At 48.0% G+C, this 19,469-nt stretch overlaps 1 protein-coding gene across 1 annotated transcript in view; it reads left to right on the top strand.

Moving 5' to 3' along the window:
* LOC102562771 (septin-11) overlaps nucleotides 1-19,469 on the top strand; it is a 112,441-nt gene that overhangs the window by 47,956 nt on the left and 45,016 nt on the right. Inside the window, exons 2-3 of the mRNA XM_014595765.3 lie at nucleotides 3,776-3,890; nucleotides 17,441-17,636. Of these exons, the coding sequence (XP_014451251.1) occupies nucleotides 3,776-3,890; nucleotides 17,441-17,636 (311 nt within the window). The remainder of the gene's footprint in view (nucleotides 1-3,775; nucleotides 3,891-17,440; nucleotides 17,637-19,469) is intronic.

Raw genomic sequence — 19,469 nt, 5'->3', positions numbered from 1 at the left:
TTAAAGTGCAGGAAAAATATGATCCCAGGTAAGGAGAAAGTGTCTCCAGGTGCTGCATCATACAGTCTTACTTGTCCAGGGATGCTTATACTCAGAAGTACCATTGGCTTTCTGCTGGCATTTTGCCAACTTGTAATGCATAGCAATTCATATGGCTAGATTCTGTTCCAAAATGCTTAAGTGGACTTAGGTGCCTAAGAGCAATTCTGTTCCACTTTGTTCAAGTCCCTGAAAACTGATTAATGTATCCATTTTTTGTAACGTATTATAAGCCGCCGTGGGGTGTACTTGCACAGCTGGCATGTTTTCTGAAGCATGTCTGGCCAGGCACCTCTGCCACTGGCCACTTTTGTTCTAGCTGCCCAGGGTCCAACCATTGGTGTAGTGTGCCCTGCCCTAATGATGATTCTGGTGATCTCCCTGTGGTCTTCCAGCAAGTGGGAGGATGAAATGCAGTCTTTGGCTTGATCCTTATTTATTTAATTTTTTTGGCTCAGAGAGACTGTCTAGGTGCCAAAGAGCCTGATTCAGTGCTTGCTGAATCTGTGGAAAGTCTCCCATTGACTTTGGTGGCTTTTAAATCAGGTATAATTTTGTGTAGTAGTTCCTACACAAATATCTGGTATTAGAAAATTTTGAGGTCTGAGTTTTGTAGGACTTTAAGTTCTATGTGTTATAGAGCTTATAAAATTTGACGTCTTAAGTTTTATAGCCTCTTGTAGAAAAATGAGCTGTATGGAATGATTGCTGCTCTTCTGCCATTTCACTACATTTTCTGTCTGTATTCAAGATATTTATGTAAATATGCTTTGCTAGAAGAGATAACCAACATGTCTGACTTTATAGACTAACCCACAAGCTATTGTACAGCTGTTCTGGAAAACTTTAAATATAATATTGGATTTGCTTCAAACCATCATCCTATAAGGTCTGTGCTGCTGTAACCAGCCCCATTTTTGTCTGTCTGTTCCGGGTGCCTGGCCAGACTCACTGAGACCAATGGGTGGGGAGGGAACAACTGGTCAACCATCCCTTGGCATAAGCAAAGCTGAATGAAGAACTGACAGCTCTCCAAATCGGGGACAGTACTTTTCTGATGAGACTTCAGAACTTGAGATGTGCTGTGGAATGGAAAATGTGTTGGGGCGAATGATTTCCTTGCTTTCTCACCTTATGTAGGATGAGGTTGTGAGTAATGGCAAGCTATTCATCATGTCACTCTCACTCACTTGCTCTTTCATGCTTCCTTTCGCCATTGACAGATGCTGCAAAAGACTTTGAAAGCTAAAATGGATTTAGTTGGTTTGCGGGATACTGTTTAAGTAGATGGTTGGCAACTTTACCTGATTGCAGACTGGAGTGACCCAAATAGAGTCTGAGATGTGCTGGCACTAGGACCTAGCTGCTGCCCTTCCTCCACCCTTACCACATTACAGTTTTCCCTCGTTTTATGCTATATGTGCATTCCTAGAAAATGGCACATAATTCAAATTTGCATAAAGGGAACTCGCTTTACAATGTAACAAATAGGGATATGTTCCAAGACCTCTACTGTACTGACCCCCAGACCCATTTTTACCACTTTTACAAGACAATTTTGATACTCGCCAACAGCAGACAGTACACACAAGCACAGGGCACTATCACAAATGGGGATGGCAGTTACAGAAATGAGTGTTGCAGACAACTAGGGAGGAGCACAGATCCAGACTATATTTTGGTGTGCTTCACTCCCACAGTGCACCACACAAAGCAGCTGACTGCAGGCTTCCACCACACTGATAAAATAAGAGTGAATTTACCTCGCGCACAATGAATTTTTGGTATAAAAAGGATCATTGCATAAGAGTGAATTTGCACATACAGAACCTACATAAAGCAAGGGGAAACTTGTACAAGGAAGTTTCCTACCACTGCTGCTGCTTTTCCCCACTGTGGGGCTACTGGTTTCTCACTGCAGCATAAGAAGCTCCCTGCCATCAAAGACCAAGCTCCCCAGGCCACATTCAGCCTATGGGTTCAATGTTGCCAACCCCTGGTTTAAGCAATGTGGGTTATGCTATGTTGTGATTATAGACTAACACTCAAGACATAAGAATAAACTAGCCTATTTTCTGTTTATGCTGCTATATTGATCACCAGGTTCAATAAATGTAGGCATACATGAATGAGAAAAAACTAACCATGAACTTCATGATGGGGCAGTAGGCAACCTCTGACAGACCATCTGTTTCTCACTAACTTGCTAGCAAGGTGTTCCCTGTGGGCTCATCTCTTATTCAAACTCCTTCACTCTCCTGTTAGGGGGCATCTGTAAATGATCACTTCTGTTGCTACAGTGGAGTCTTCAAAAGCCTTTTTTCAGTGACAAACTAGAATAGCTTAAATCAGGCTTAAATCAGGAATGCAAGCCATCCTCGACTTATAACATTTCGAGTTGCAACATTTTGCACTTCCAATGTTTATAAATTAACACCCTGTGTCAACTTTATGGCATCAGTTTCAACTTTACAACGCTTGATCTAATGCGATGCCACGCCAGCGAACAAATTTGCTGCATCGCTCATCTCCCTGGAGAACATCTGTCCAAACTTCCTTGGATGCTTTCTTTAAAGAAAGCAGACAAGACTCCAGAAGAACCTGCAGCCAAGACTTCTAAGAAGATTCCAGCCAAGAGCCCTTCGTTTTGAGCTAAGACACAGTTTTCAGGAACCAATTGTGTCATAAGTCCGAGAACTGCCTGTAATATAATGGAAGTCAAAATTCCAAGGAGCCAATTGGGACACAGTATGAGTGCTAACAGCAACCTTTGTCATGAGGACACATCCTGTATTTGAAGGGCTGCTAAGGTGCAATAGTGTAGAAGTTCCCTTGTACACCTGAAGGAATGTTCAGCACAACAATTGCACCCCAGCATCTGATCCCTCTGGACCACCAATGCTGTAAAGTAGTGATGAAGCAGGCCAAACAGCCTGATCTCCTTGGTACATCATGTGGTGGTATGACAGGAGGGTCACTAGATGGGGCTAGATTTATAGCATGATGTGACATGGATGGGACAGGACTGCTTTGTGCTTGATGTTATGCAGGACTTAATAGTCTGCTGCTCCGGTGTCCGTACGAGACGAGTTATGAGGTATCTGAAGCTCTTGCCTAGCACTGGTTTCAGTGCCAGTGTGTTCAAACCCACCAGTCACACACTGAAGAAATAGGCTTTGGAAGCCTTTGCTTTTTGATTTGGGTTGTTGCCAGATACCTCTGAGTTGGGTGCAGAGAGTTGGGTAGAGCATATACAAGGAAAACATGGACTTGGGAGGAAACTAGACCAGATTTGTAGATGGTTAGAAATCTGCTGGATGGACCTCATTTTGCCTACAGGTGAGGTCATGGTAGTACTAAGATGGTTATGCTGGGAATACTGAGGCAGGAGCCTGAAGGTGGGGACCTTGGGGCAGCTGCACATGAGATTATGCTGGAGGAAAAAATATGCTGCCTCCAGAGGAAGGTATCTGGGTTACAACTGGAGTAAAACTTCTCAGGTAGGGGGAGATTTAACTTTAGGCTTACCCACATGCATACTCTGCAGTCCCTGAACTTTCTTCCCCCCTTGGAGCATTTGGGGTTTTCCTGTCCAGCTGTCTATGGCCATATTTTGTGGAAGATCTGTTGAGAGACTATTCTCCACACCTCTGATAGCCTAGTATTTCTATATCTTTCACGTACATAAATCACTCTACTGTATCTTAATTACAACTATTTCTGCTTGGAATTTCAGAATGATGACCTTCGAAACCTGTCCCTGTCTGGTCATGTTGGCTTCGACAGTCTTCCAGATCAGCTGGTCAACAAGTCAACGTCACAAGGCTTTTGCTTCAACATACTTTGTGTTGGTAAGTTAATCTGCTCTGCTGAGCAAAATGTCTTTTCAATACGTGTGTGTTTAAAGTGCTTCAGAGATTAACAGGAGATCTGGAACAGCTGAATGTCTTGTTTGCCTATTATTCTTGAAAGTTGAAAGTCTCTGGATTAGGGTCAGAGGGGAGAGCAATAAGGGTGATGTTGTGGTAGAGGTCTGCTATAGACCTCCAGACCAGGAAGTGGTGGATGAAGCTTTCTTTAGACAGCTAGCAGAAGTTTCCTGATCATAGGCCCTGGTTCTCATGGGGGATATCAGTCACCCTGTCATCTGCTGGGAGAGCAATACAGCAGTGCACAGGCAATTGAGAAAGTTTTTGGAGAGTGTAGGGGACAACTTCATAGTGCATGTGTTGGAGAAGCCAACTAGGGGCAGTGCTCGTGACCTGCTGCTCACAAACAGGGAAGACTTGGTAGAGAATGCAGTACTGGATGTCAACTCAGGCAGCAGCATGAGATGATTGAGGTAAGGATCCTGAGGAAAGGAAGCAAGAAAAGTAGAAGTGTAAGAACTCTAGACTTCGGAAAAGCAGACTGAATTGCTCTGGGAACTCAGGCAGGCTTCCCAGGGGATCCTGCCCACGAAAGGGAGAGGAGTCTAGGAGAGCTTGCTGTACGTCAAAGAAAACTTACTGAGGGTGCAGGAACAAACCACCCTGATGTGCAGGAAGATTCGCAGGTGTGACCAAAGACCTGCTTGGCTTAGCAGTGAACTCTTCAGTAAGTTAAATCATGAAGAGGAAGCTTATAAGAAGTAGAAACTTGGACAAACAACTAGCGGAGGAGTATAAGAGAGTATTCCTTGGGTATGCAAGGATGAAGTCAGGAAGGCTAAAGTGCATTTGGAGTTGCAGCTAGCAAGGGATGTGAATGGTATCAAGAAGAGTTTCTACAAGTATATTGGTAACTAGAGGTAGATCAGGGAAAGTGTGGGTCACTTACTGAATGAGGGAGGCAACCTAGTGACAGAGAATGCAGAAAGGGCTGAAATTATTCCTTTTTCACCTCAGTGTTCACAGGCAAAGTCAGCTCCCAGGCTGCTATACCTGACAGCACAGTTTGGGGAGGAGGTGGGCAGCCAACTGGGGAAAAAAAGAGGTTAGGGCTGTGGCGGCCCAGTAGGGGGTGCTCCTGTACTGAGCCATCCACCTCACTGCCCAACCACCTTCCAGGCTCCAAGTGCGCCCCTGGGGGTGCCTCACATCTGGCTGACCCCCTTCCTGGAGCACACCTGCTAGCCTGGGGGTACAGCTGCCACCACCCAGGGATGGGCTTGATTCTGGCACTGCGCCCCCTGGGAAACACAGGCCTAGTAGCCCTTGAGGGTACTTGACTCACTCCAAGAACTTGGGGTGCTTCCCTCAGTCAGAAGCACAAGTAGTGGTTTCCCTTATTCAGCTGAACCAAGGGGACCCCAAGGCATAATCTAGACCCACTCCCAATAAGTTTCCCACGCTAGGTACAAAGGAGAACTTTATTGGTTACAAGGAGTAGGGTTGGAATAGGGTACAGCGTTGAGTAGTATCAGAGAAATCCCATAGAGCAAACAGGGTGCCTGGGGTAGCCTTTGATCACGTATCTGAGTTACTGCAAGCTAGATATCTAGTTAGATCTCAAGTAGCTTACTCACAAGTATCATCCAGAGGCAGGTGGAGATTCCCTCTGGAGGCAGGCAGTTCCTTGATCATCAGTTTTGAGAGAGAGAGTAAGTTTCATATAGTCCAGCTCTTCTCTCTCTCTGAGTTTTCCTCATGCCTGCTGCCCCTCCTTCTGGGCAGTCCTTAACTTAGCCCTTATGACCTCATTTACCAGGTCCAATGGAGCCCAGCACCTGTTGGCTGTCAGCCAACGAATTTGAAATGCATCACTGGTTGCTGGGTAGACCGGCAGTCTCTAGCCCACCAGGGTGTCCAAGCCCCTCACCCAGGTATGTGGTGCCAGTTGCGTAGGGAGAAGGAGCAGGTTTCTCCTCTCCCTCAGGAATGTATTCAGCTCAGGTCACCTAAAGAGAGAGGGTAAGGTGTGTACCCTTTGCAGGGCCCAAATTGTCACAGAGCAGAGTTTTTGGGGAGAAACAGAGGTGGCCTTCTGCCACAAGGGCATGGTTGGTAGAATATAGCTTGTGGGTCGAATCTGGCCCGTGGCAGGTCTTTCTCCAGGCTGCAGCGGGTTCCTCAGTCCTGCCTGGCCCAGGCACCATCCAGCTGTGGCTTGTCCTGCTGCCCCCTGGGCACATAGCAGGGGGTGGGGCAGGAGTGAATGATTTGCCCCTGCCCCTACCCAATGCCTCCTGCACTGTGGGGGGGTGGGTCTCGATCTACCCCTACCAATTCCAGGTAAAGAAAGAAACTTACCTACCTGCTGGGCTGGCTGCGATCCTGGCTGCGCAGGGTATCCGAGTGTGCCCCGCCCCAACTGCTGCAGTCTGTGGCTGGGTTGCCCTCTGGCCATACCTGCTTTCCCCCTAAGTTTGGGGGAGTCTGAGCCCAGTTAGCCTTCCCTACCTATGGCCCTGACCCCACGTGCCCTGTGCCTGCTCTGGGCTCACCCACCCAGGCTCAGCAACAGCAGCGCAGGATAGAAGCTGCTGCTCAGCATGGGGTAAATGCGGCCCCTCTCCCTCACAACTACCGGCGTTTCCTGGTGTAGCCTCCTGGAGCCCATGCTGTGCTGCCCAGCATCTACACTGTGTCACTGCTGCCTCTGGGCTGCCTGGTGGGGCAACAGTGGCAGTGCAGAGCAGACACAGGGCAGCCCAGCACAGCGCAGGCTCCGGGAAGCTATATCAGAAAGTGCTGGCAGTGTCAATGGGGAGGGATTGCATTTCCCCCAGTGCTGAGCAACAGCTTCTGTCCCACACTGCTGCTGCTGGGCCTTGGTGGGAGAACCCAGAGCAGGCATGCGGGGTCGGGACTGTGCAGGGGGCAGCAAGACGTGTGCGCCATGGGCGTGTGGTGCAGAGTGGGTGAGGTCTGCACTGTGCCTGGGTTCCAGCTGATCCACTCTGGGACTGAGTCTGGAGCAGGTGTGGGCTGTGTGCTGTTGGCAGTGGCAGGGAGGCACTGCAGAGCATGTGGGGTTCAGGCCATTGTGGGGCAGGGACTGAATGGCTCGGGGGTGCGTGTGCAGGGGCTCCCATGCACACCCCCATACCTGCAAACCCCACAACCACACCCTCCCCCTCACCCCCCCCCACCTGGCACTGGGGGGGAGCCTTGCACACTTACACACCCCACCACACACATGTATCCCCCCCCATGTGCACCCCCAGCCACCCTCTGCCTTCCCACAAACCCCATACCCACCTACATATACACACACAAGTATGCAGACACACACAGCCCCCCCCAGAATGCCCATACCCACCCTTACTTTCATCCCCCCACAGTGTACAAGAGTTCATTTTGAGCTATTATTCAATCATCTGTATATACACAACAAAACACACACAAATCAGGCCAAAAATATATTTTTAAATAAAATTAAAATATGCTATTGTCAGTGTTTTGATTTTTAGTGTATAATTTGTTGGGTTTTTTTTCTGGTTCCAAGATGGCAAACCCCCTTCCCGAAAAGAGTACTTCTGGCAGCAAGGGGAGGGACTTCCGATGGCAAAGGTCAAGGGTTAGGACATGGGACTTCTGGTCCCAAGATGGCAACCGGGGGGGGGGGGGGGGTATGTTGTGTTCAAAATGTCATCTCAAATAATCTATAGCTCAATGTCTGGTTGGCAGCTGACATCAAGTGGAGTGCTCCAGAGGTCAGTCGTGGGGCTTGTTCAATATTTTAATCAATGACCTGGAAGGTGGCATAGAGTGTGCACCCTTACTGCAAGTTTGCAGATGACACCAAGCTGGGGGGAGTAGTAGATGCACTGAAGGATTGGCTAGGATTCAGAGTGACCTCAAGAAATTGAAGGCCTAGACCAAAAGAAATCTCATGAGGTTCAATAAGGACAAGTGCAAAGTCTGCACTTAGGATGGAACAATCCTATGCACCACTACATACCATGGGGCCTGACTGGGTGGGCAGCAACTCTGCAGAAAAGGACTTGTGGGTTCTACTGGACAATCAGCTGAATATCAGCCAGCAGCATGCCCTTGTGTGCCATTAGCCTTCTTGGGAACTGGGCTGCATTGTTAGGAGTGTTGCTAGCAAATCAAGGCAAGTGATTCTTCCCCTCTCTTCAGCACTGGTGAAGCCACATTTGGAGTATTGTGTTCAGTTTTGGGCCCCCACTACAGAAAGGATGTGGACAAATTGGAGAGGCCAGTGGAGAGCAACAAAAATGGTGAGAGGGCTGGGGCACATGACTTCTGAGGAGAGGCTTAGAGAACTGGGTTTATTTAATTTACAGGAGAGAAGTGGAAGCGAGAATTTAGTAACAGCTTTCAACTACCTGATGGGTGGTTCAAAAAAGGATGGAGCAAGACTGTTTTCAGTGGTGGCAGATGACCTATTTGCAGCTAGGGAAGTTTAGGTTAGAAATTAGGAAAAACTCTTTGCTAGGAGGGTAATAAAACACTGGAACAGGTTACCCAAGGAGGTTGCGGACTCTCCATCCTTGGAGGTTTTTAAGACCTGGCTAGACACAGCCTTGGCTGGGATGATCTAGTTGGGGATGTTCCTGCTTCGAGCTTGGGTTTGGACTAGATAACCTCCTATGGTCCCTTCCAACCCTAATTTTCTATGATTTTATTCTGTTCACTGTATACAGCTGGCCCAAAGCAAGAAAGGGGATGGGAAATAGCTATTTTAAATTCATTGTGCCTAAATTTAAAATGCCTGTAGCTCATTGAAAAAATAAAGGAATAATTGTCATTTTGGGGGTTGTTTTTTTCAAATAATAAATTATAATAATTTCCTGAAATGTGAAAAAGTTGAAATAAAGTGGGCTCTAGTGTACAGTATTCTAGGAGGAATCATTTGATTTGTTAAGAATGCAGCTTAGCAGCTTTTTCTGTAGTGTATCTAATCTGGATATGGCTAATTTGGCATCTCTTCACTTCTCAGTTTTGTTTCTTTCAAAACTATTCATAATTGAAACTCAGATTTCCTTTAGGAGTTGTACCAAATAAAAAACAACAACAACCCCCAAATCACCAAAAATATATGTTAGCCAGAAGAAAATGTGTGTTGTGTTCAAAATGTCATCTCAACAAAGCATTGAAGATACTCCCTGCACAAACAAAATAGCTGATCTATCCTCTGAGCCTGGCAAAACCTTCCATAAGGCATGTAATGCCATTACTCAGAAGTTTAACTAAAGTGTGTGCTGTTTTCTAATTTAAATCCACTCTAAATACAGGAGGAAACCCAAACCTAAGCCCTCTGACTAATTGGCTTTTCATAGCATGTTCAGAGTCCTGCTTACAGTGCAGTTTTAGCTATCTGTAATCCACATCTGGGTAGAAGGACTAGATTCTTTTTAAGGTATTGTTTATTTAAGAGCAGGGTTGCCAACCCTCCAGGGTTCCCCTGGAGTTTCCCAGAATTAGATATAAATCTCTAGGAGACTGCTGAGGGTCACCTAGGAGATAAATGATAAGACATTCATTAAAATAAACATTAAATATTGAATCCAATTTATACAGTAGTCTAATGGGTTTTTAAAATGTAATAGTAATGTGCGTTTACCTTCCTGATGTCAAGTCTACACATAGTAATTAATGTCATTACATCATGTGATGAAACCTCCCAGAATAAATTCAGAGTTGGCAACCTTAGAGCTAGATAAGAAAATAGTCCTATTTTGCACCACCTCAGAGCATCTGGCACTGGCATGACTCCCTGAGCAACATGAAATAGTTTGAGATTCAGCAGGAGACCTCCTGATTAGCAAGCCACTCCATGATCAAAATTGTATAAATTAGCTGCCTCTTTCTCCTGCAGTAAATATTCCTAGCCTAACATGCCTCACTCTGTCTTCGTTAGCAAATTGTGCTGTGCTTTTTTTTTTCTTTCAAAATGGGCTAATCAACTTTTTTAGCTCCATTCTGAAATTTCACACTTTGTCCAAAGGGAAGAGGAAAAAAAAGTCTTGAGGTGCAGACAATGATATTTTGTGTCATGATCAGCAGGGATCCTGGTTTTCCCTGATAATTTCCCCCCCCGCCCCTCAAATTCTCTGATTAAAACTCCCAAAATCTGTAATTAAAATGAAAGGTCACTATGTATATGTTGATATCAATTGAACACAATGTTTTCTCAATATTTGCAATTTTACATCAGTTTGGAAGCCTACCAGTGCTTCAATCACTATAATAAAGTAAATTCTAGGTATCTATAAATTTTGGTATTTGATTCTGGGTTTTTTATCATGGAAAATCAGAGCTCCCTTTGTCCCCTTATCTCACCAGGAGGCAGGTCCAGACCCCTCGCTCCCCCCTCCCCGGAGCCTACCAGAGGGGGTCCCCCAGCTGCCAGGGCTATGGGTCTGCAACTCCCTGCCCCCCCACAGGAGCCAATGGCCCCTGCAATGTAGTCGAGCACAGAGCCATTCTGAAAAACTGTCCGGTTGTGGGGAGGGGTTGCTTCCCCTCACCCCCACACCAGCAACAGTTTTTGCCCTGCTGCTGCTGCTCAACCCGGAGCCGGCGTGGGGTCAGAGCTGCATGCGCTGGTCCCTGCCACTACCATGGGGTTGACAGCAGCAGCCCGTGCTACATAGAAAGGCAGCCCAGCTGTGGAGCTGCCCCATCCCTGCTGCATGCCCAGGGGGCTGCCCACCCGCGGCACATCCTGCCAGCACCTCGGCCAGGTGAGAGCAAGGGACCTGCCATTGGCCAGACAAAGCCCCTCAAATGGCCAGATCCGGCTTGTGGGCCACATTTTGCCCACCCCTGATTTTAACTTCTTGCAACTTTGCACTTTTAGGGAAAGGTAAAGGCTTGACTGTGTAGGCAAACTTGCAGAGACAATAGGGCTGATGAGTAGGTAATCAGCAGGGATCCTGGTTTTCTCTGATTAAAAATCGCAAATTCTCTGATTAAAAACCCTAAATCCATGATTGGGCTGGCGCCCTGCTCATCCCCACCACAGCCTCAACAGCCCTCCTGATGCCCCTCACAACAGCCCCCCCAGACAGACACAGACACTGACACCTACCCCAGCAGGTAAGTGGGGGGGGGAGGGGCAGGGCAGGGAAAAGGGAAGGAGCTGGGGGGTAAATCAAGAAGCAGGGGAGTGTGCCTCTGTGCCCACCCCCAGGAGCAGGGCCAGGGGGTGAGGGCAGGGGTGCCACTCTGTGGGCCACACACATGCCGGCTAGCCTGACAGAGTTTGCTCGCTGAGGCTGCCACTGCAACTCTGTCACTGCACCCTGTGCTACCATCCCACAGCCACCTGCATGGCTTTGTGGGCAAGTAGCACAGGGTGCGGCAGCAACAGTGCAGTGGCAACCACTGTGTGCGGGCCACATACGTGCTGCCCAGCCAGGGGGTGCAAAGGGGGGCTTGCATGCAGTAGCTGCCACTGCACCACTGCTTATTTCCCATGACTGGCTGCATGGCTCTGCAGCGGTGCGGGGTGGTGGCAGCTGTGTGCTGGCTGGGGGTGCATTGTGGGCAACTGGTGCCACTGTGGAGCCATGCCCTCACCCCTGGATCCTAGAGGTAAGTGGGACTTGGATGTGGGGCAGGGCTAGGGAAGATGGTTGGGGGCTGAGGGAGTGGGGGGTGCTGCTGGCCCCAGGTGGTACACCGCAGCCAGAAGCAGGGCCAAGGGGTGAGGGTAGGGGTACAGGGCCGCAGGTGAGGGTAGGGGTGCCCATCTGCAGAGGGACTTTGCGGGCAAGTGATGTGGGGCACAGTGTGGTGGTGCTCGCCATGTGTGGGCTGCACACATGCCGCCTGCCCAGGGGAGGGGGAGGAGGAGACTTCCATGCAGCTGACTGCACAGCTCTGTGGCCGACTCTGCAGTGGCAGCGAGGGATGGTGGATGGAGGGGCGGGGGGACTCGCACGCGGCGGCTGCTACCACTTACTTCTAGGGCTGTGACAGCCGCTGCCTATAAAACCTCCCCATGGCGCTGCAGAGCCATGCCCGGAGCTGTGCAGCCAGCTGCAGCAGCAGTGTGGTGGTGGTCAGGCGGCACACAGCCATCCCCACCACCATCCTGTGCCACATGGTGCCCATGGCCACCACACTGCCACTCCTGCCCAGCCGCACAGTTCCGGGCACAGCTCCGTGGCAGCGTGAGGAACTTTTGTACACAGTGGCTGTCACTGCTGGCATGGGCGGCCCCACAGGTAAGCAGTAGCGGCCACTGTGTGCCAGCGGTGATGGCCGCTGCGTACAAAACCTTCCGCTGCTGCCGTGAAGCCATGCTTGGAGCTGTGTGCCCGGCCACTGGGTGGCAGCAGTACTGTGGTGGCTGCTGTGTGGTGCACGATGGTGGGGATGGCTGTGTGCCACCTGGCCGCCACCACGCTGCTGCCCTGTGGCCGGTCACACAGCTCTGGGCACGGCTTCATGGCAGCGCAGGTAGGTTTTGTAGGCAGCGGCCATCACCGCCGGCACGGCACTACAGGTAAGCAGCAGCAGCTGCCGCGTGCGAGCCGCCCCCCCAGCCACCATCCCTTGCCGCCGCTGCAGAGCCGGCCACAGAGCTGTGCAGCCGGCCGCATGCCAGCCTCCTCCTCCTCCCCCACCCCTGGGCAGGCGGCTGGGTGGCATGTGTGCGGCCCACACATGGCAGGCACCACCACACTGCACCCCACATTGCTTGACCACAAAGTCCCTTGCAGATGGGCACTCCTGCCCTCACCCCCTGGCCCTGTTCCCAGCTGTAGTGTGCTGCCTGAGGCTGGCAACACCCCCTGCTCCCTCAGCCCCCAACCATCTTCCCCAACCCTGCCCCACAGCCCCACTTACTTCCATGCTCCAGGGGCAAAGGGCGAGTCGGAGCTTGAACCCAGCCTTGGCTGCCTCAGAGGCTTGGGCCCTGCCCTTCCCCCTCTCCCTCCTTGTCCCTCTCCAGGCAGGGCTGGGGGTTTCCCACTCTTTCTGCAGTCGGCTCTTGGAGGCGGGAGCCATGCCAGCCTGCAAGAGCTCTTTGCAAAAGCAGACAATCTGCGGATTTCTCTGCTAAAAACGGAAATCTGTTTTCTCCAATTAAAAACAGGGAATCTGTGGTTTTCTCCGTTTTTCCGTGGGAAACAGAAAGCCCGGATCCCTGGTAGTCGGGTCCATTATTTCTTACCTCCATATACTGCTGTCAATAAGGATGTTATCTCTGAAGACAACACTTTCCCTTTGCCTGAAGAAGGCAAAAGCTTGCAAACAATTTTTCCAACTACGGTAAAAACTCTGTTAACCAGCACCTAACGAGCCGGCATGTTCTATTAACTAGCATGCCAACTTGTAAGCTAAAGTGAAACTAGAAGTGCCCACTGTGGCACTTCTGATTTTGCTGAGCCCCCACAGCCTGGGGCAAAGCAGCTTGTGCTGCTGAGCCCCCATGGCCTGGGGCATAGCAGGCTATGTGGGGCCCATCTCCCTGTCCCTCAGGGCCTGCAGGGCCCGCGAGAGGGTCAGCAATGCCCCAGACGTGGTGGGAGAAGCAGCGGCCCGAATAAGCAAAGATGCCTGTTCAGGGCTCTGAAGTAACTGGCATATTTTGTTATCGGTGCCCCCCATTCTCCATGGGTGCCGGATAACAAAGCTTTTACTGTATTTATTTAGTTGGTCTAATAAAAGATGTCCCATCTACACAAAGAACCTCATCTGCCTACGATCTCTGGAGATACAAATCCACAGTTTGAGAACTATAACTCAGCATCACAGAGATGCTTAATGGCACCTTCTAGACTGAGCACTGAGTCCCATTGGGTAGAGTGGTTTTCTTTAATCTTTACTAGTAGAGGAGTTTCTGGGAATCCCATTGGATTGGGCTCCTAATATAGTCCATAGCCTGTTGTGACCTATTTATAAAACTTCTAAAAAGGGTATATGAATAAATTGTCTCAAATAGTATATAATTAGAAGTTATAATCCCTATTCCATGATGATATCGTCGATCTTTAACATATCTTAAATTAAAACTATGTTTATGTTTCTTTTTCTTAAAAAAAAAAAAAGCAGCGTATCTTAAGAAAAAAATAAGATTAAATTTTAAAAATCTGATTAAAAGATAATTGTTGATTTCTTATCCACCCTGCCACTGGAGCCCTGCAGCGGCGTATTGTGGCCCTGGGCCCCAAACCCCATGCCTGGCTAGGCACTGCTCAGCTGGGCAGCATCCCCAACTCCCTTCCTCCTTCCCTCCCTCCCTAGCGGGGTCTCAATCCCCCCCTGCCCCTCCTCCCCGACTTACCTTCAGGAGCTGCTTTTCAGGCTGCCATGAACACATATGTGTACATGGTGCCCTCTGCCTGACTGCCCTCCTCCTGCTTCCCACAGCCCCTTGCAGGCTGGTATTCTGCCAGCGTGCAGAGAGCTTTTTGAAAAACTGCAAAATCTGTGGGTTTCTCCATTAAAATGAGAGCTGCATTTTCATCGGTTAAAGGGGGAAATCCTTGTTTTTCTCCATTTGTTTTGTGGGGAAAAAGAAAACTGTTGATGATCAGCTCCTTGAAAATGCTCTAAAGCTATGCACAAGCAGAAGAGCATGGCTGCAGAGCGCTCTGGTTGAGTGACAAATTAACCCTCATTGTATGAGGGTTCAAATGAAGACACTCCGAAGTGGAACACCTTCATTTATTTCTGTTTGCTTGCTGTAGCACAGCCTGGCCCAGCTGCTGTCTCTGGATGGGCAGGGAAGAAGGCAGGTGTCAGAGGTCTGGTCTGGGGTTTTCTCAGCCCCCCTGGAGTTGGGGGGCCAGGTGGATTGGAGCCCCTCACCTTGAGACATGAGCAGCGCATGCCCCTGGAGGTTGGGGAGGCATAGCGACTGCTCGCAGGCGGTGGTAGCAGCAAGCAGGGAGCTCCCACAGGCAGCTGCGGCGCTGTTGGGCGGGGGGTGGAGTGGTGAACGCCAGCTGGTGGTTGGCGACCACCCGCAGATTCAGGTTATGAAGTGAAATCATCGGGGAGGGAAGGGAAACAAGATTTTGGCCTTGCATATATCGAGTGAGAGAGAGGGAGAACACATACATACAACAAGCTTAACATTTCAAATGTACGTATATTTTCTAAGCATTCATAGCATTACAAGATGCTATGCATGTATTGTGTTTCTGTGCGTATGCACCAATGTGTGTGTTGTGTGTGTGTGTAATATACTTTTTGAAGCATCCTAGTGATGTATGCACAGTATGTATACAATCTTGCAACACTAAGAATGCTTTGAAAAGCTGTAATTAGCATTTATAATCCTATTGGTTGGGGTCTTTTTAAAATAAATCACTGATGCCTCAGTCTAGAAGTTTGCTTTTTGGCATTCATGAAGGTTTGGATACTGCATGTTAGTGTAACTTTTTCTGTCTTTGTGTAACTCGGCAAGGATCGACACTTACTTGTATATTCTGTAAGTTGATATGAGAAAAGTAGGAACTGTAGTAGTGTTCTGATAAGTGAATGACAATATTGTAAAAACGAATGAATGCCTTTTTCAAAAGTAGACTGGAAGCATATGACTAGGGACAAGGGGCTACACTACTAAGCCAACCTTACTCAAACTGGAGTTGTTAGGGTCAGAATTGAACCCAGACTGGGGCAAGTCTAAGTTCTGCATGTGGGGTATCTATCACTTGTTGTCTGGGAGCTTACCGACTTCAAAGACCCACCTTTTGGTCAACAGGATACTTTAAGGAATGGACCCTGACATCAGTGAAGGTGTTAGCATGCACAATAAACATGTTTTAAAGGCCTCTAGCAAAACCAGGGAAAGCCATATATGACATTCCTGTTATTTCTGTGTTTGTGTGGGGGGGGGGGGGGCGTTAAATAGGTGTATGTGAAGGGGAAAGCTTTTCAAAAGCTTTTCGGTTCTCCTTTTATACATCATAAGTTAGATGAAAAAGTTCAAGGACAATATTTTCAACGTTTTTTATAATGCCTTGCAAGTTACCTATCTATTTTTTTCCTATCTGTATCTATAACATGGCCTTTTCATTAAGGCCCTAATTCTTCAGCTGCCGCTACACAGACTTTCAGTGTAAGTGGAGTACCACTAACTTTAAGAAACCTGATGGTTGATTTCTGTGGGCATCTGTCTGGTGTAGGGGTGGGCAAAGTGTGGCCCTTGGGCTGGATCTGGCCTGCCAGGCCATTTTATCCAGCCTGCGGGGCACCTAAAAATTTTACAAAAGTAATATTTATCTGCTCCTGGCTGGCTGTCAAAGATGACAGGAGCCAGAAGCAGTAGGACCCAGGGGAAGCCAACAGGACTCAGGAGCAAGGCCAGCCCCACCCCACCTTCCCGCCCCCTCCCACCCCTGCCCTCCAAGCCGGAAGCCTCTGTCTGGCCCAGCTTTCACTGCTTTCCTGCATGGCTGCTCCAGCACCCCGTGGCCCTGGGCTGCATCGCCGGACTGAGGGAGCACGGGGTTGGCAACAGACCTAGAGTTCTGCCAGCAGGGCTCAGACTTTGTGCATTGCTAGACTGCCAACAGCTGCCACACATCCTCTCTGTCAGCAGAGGTTCCCCACCTCCACCCAGCAGAGTAAGAGTTCTGCTGCAAGGACAAATATGAAAGGCCTGGAGGTAAATGGCAATGGGGATCAGATGTGACATGGGTTTTCCAAAGAGAGATTGTGCCAGACTAGCTGCTGTTTTTCTTTGCTGGGAGAGCTGAATTTTTAAAATGAGACTGACTGAATTTCTCTTGTTTCTCTGGACTTCAGCAAGCCCCTTGATATGGTGCCACATGGGAAATTTAATTTAGCTGGAGAAGACAGACATTGGTGCAAGAACTGTAGTTGGTTCTTACCCCTTTATTATTAGGGGGGACCTAAAAAACAGAATTTGTCACATGTTAACTTGGATTTTTAACCTTTGCCTTTCTTTCAATGTGGACATTACAAATAATTCAAGTAATTTTATTTGTCAGTTTGCTTTTGAGTTCATTGTTGGCAACTGAATTCAATTTAAGCACCCTGCCCCCACTCCTGCTCTCCAAGTAGTATTAAAATAGACTGGCTCTCTACCTCAAGGGCTGGAGATTAGTGTTTTTCAGCTCTGGAAGTATTTTTGTGACATTTTATATAACAGACTTGTCTGTGATTCCAACCCCTGTGTGCCTGGATGTTTGGTGTGAGTTTCCTTTAATCAGAGGATGTATTTAATTCCTTGGTGAGTGTGTTAACAGGTCAGACAGGGAACAGGAGGGGACACGGAAACAAGCTTATTAAACTCAAGCTCCTGTTTAGCTCTGGAGGTTCATCCTCTGATCTGTCAGCTAAGATGATGACCAGCTCTTAAGAAACCAGTTCCAATAAGGCTGTCCACTGGCTGTCTTGAGTCCCACCCCTCTAGTTTTCAGTGCTTTAGAAATAACAATGATTAGCTGTTCTAAAGAAACCATCAGAGAGATTGACAGGGGGAGGAATGATCACTCGCTCTAATACAATGTCTGTCTGTCCAGGTGAAACTGGCATTGGCAAGTCGACATTAATGGACACTCTGTTTAACACAACGTTTGAAAGTGAGCCAGCCACCCACAATGAGCCCGGAGTGAGGTTGAAAGCACGAAGTTATGAACTCCAGGAGAGCAATGTCCGTCTGAAGCTGACCATTGTTGACACAGTTGGATTTGGAGATCAAATTAACAAAGATGACAGGTAAATTGCTTTTCCCCTTAGAAGGGGTGGGTTGCTTGCACTAACTTGTTTTCAGGCCTGAATGAGGGTGAACCTATGCTGGTGTAGTTAGTGAAGTCGGGATTAGTGGCCTACTGCTCAGTAATGCTGCGTCATCCGGTGTCTAGAATACTGGACAGGGACTCTGAGACCCTGGGTTGTAGTCCCAGCCCTGGCTGCTAAGGTGCTGTGTGACCTAATTGCTTTGCCTTTTCTCTGCCTTCACACCCTTTCTCTCTTATTTAGACTATAAACTTCATAGAGCAAAGGTGGTCCCTTAATATGGGCATGTGCCTAATGCCATGGAACCCTGATTGTAACTGGAGCTTCAAGGCATGTTAGCATAGTAGAAATACTGTAGAAATGACATTACTAGTTTGTGGAGGCTGACATTTTCCCAGAACAATAGAATGGTTTTTTATCCTGCTGGTTTTTGCAGATTAATTTAACATGTGCATTTCAGCTCAGTGTAAGTGAATTTTGTTTCATCCAAACTTGATACTGTTTCTTGGGGGTTTTTTTAATTTGTACCAAATAATATCACTAAATAATTATCTGTTGCTTTGCAGGCCCAAAACACTGTTTTGGCATATTCCATAATGGATAGCTAAGTTATCCTGTGAGACAGCTGGGTATTACTTCTGGGGAAGCTGAGGCACAGAACAATGTGATTTGTCCACTGTCATCCAAGTCGGTACCAACCTGTGACTAGAATTTGGGTCACCTTGATTCTGTGCTCATTCTTCCAGGCCTCAGTGTTTTAAAGCTGAGTTACTTTTGCTCATGGAAGCAAGATAAATATATTTAACAGGCATATATATTTGGTATGGTTTTTGATTTGCAAAAACACATTGCAATCCCCTATCTGGGTCACAGCGTCATTCATTGATGTATGTCAGAGATGTGTCCTCTGATATCTCCAAACCAATGATGATAGGAGTCAGGAGGCAGAAGGGTGAACAGATAGATCACTCTAGATATACCCAATTTGATACTCTTCCTGTACAGAATCCACTCCTGCCACTGTTGGAGACAAGATACTAGGCTAGATGAACCATTGGTTGGACCCAGTATAGCACTTCTTATGTTCTTATGCTGTAAGGCAATGATGGTGTGTGGTGTGAGGTATCCTTTCCCATCCCAAATGAGAACGCTGTATGTGTGTTTCAGCATTCCTTAGTCAGTATTCATAGGGTGCCCAGGTCTGCTGTCTGTACAGACATCTGCTCTCTTAAAAACTTTATCTTCCACTGGGCCTCCATTCCCTGGCAAAACCCACTTGGCATGTTGAGACTATACTGGGCTGGTACTAATATTTCTCTTTTTGGATGGAAGATTTCTGTTGTTCATTTTTAACCCATATCTGTTGTTTTTAAGAAGCCTTCCTTCTTGTGAAGATCACACTAAAATGCATTGGTGTTTGTGCATGACCATGTGCACACACGCACTATGCAGGCTCCACTTGCATTTGCAGCAGCGTTTAACTAGCACTTTGTCTTGCTACAAAGGAGGACTAAAGAATGGAGTGTGTGTTAATTAGAGGCAGGTCTGAGAGATGTGGGGTGGAAAATTTTCCAGTGCTTTATTTTTCCATGGGAAATTTTCCATTTCTAAAAATTCACTGTTTCATAAAATTCATTGGTAACAGTGAACGGATGCCAATACAATACAATAAAAGTTTTTTGTTATCCAGCACCCACGGGGAATGGAGGGTGCTGAATATGAAAATATGCTGGTTAACTCAGAAACCTGAACAGGTGTCTGCCTGCTGGGGCCGCCACCTGTCCTGCCGCATCTGGGGTGTTGCCGCCCCTC

This window comes from Alligator mississippiensis, chromosome 2, assembly GCF_030867095.1.
Source record: "Alligator mississippiensis isolate rAllMis1 chromosome 2, rAllMis1, whole genome shotgun sequence".
Taxonomy (NCBI): domain Eukaryota; kingdom Metazoa; phylum Chordata; order Crocodylia; family Alligatoridae; genus Alligator; species Alligator mississippiensis.
The sequence above is the reverse complement of the archived record's forward strand: the minus strand, read 5'-3'. Positions and strand labels throughout refer to the sequence as shown.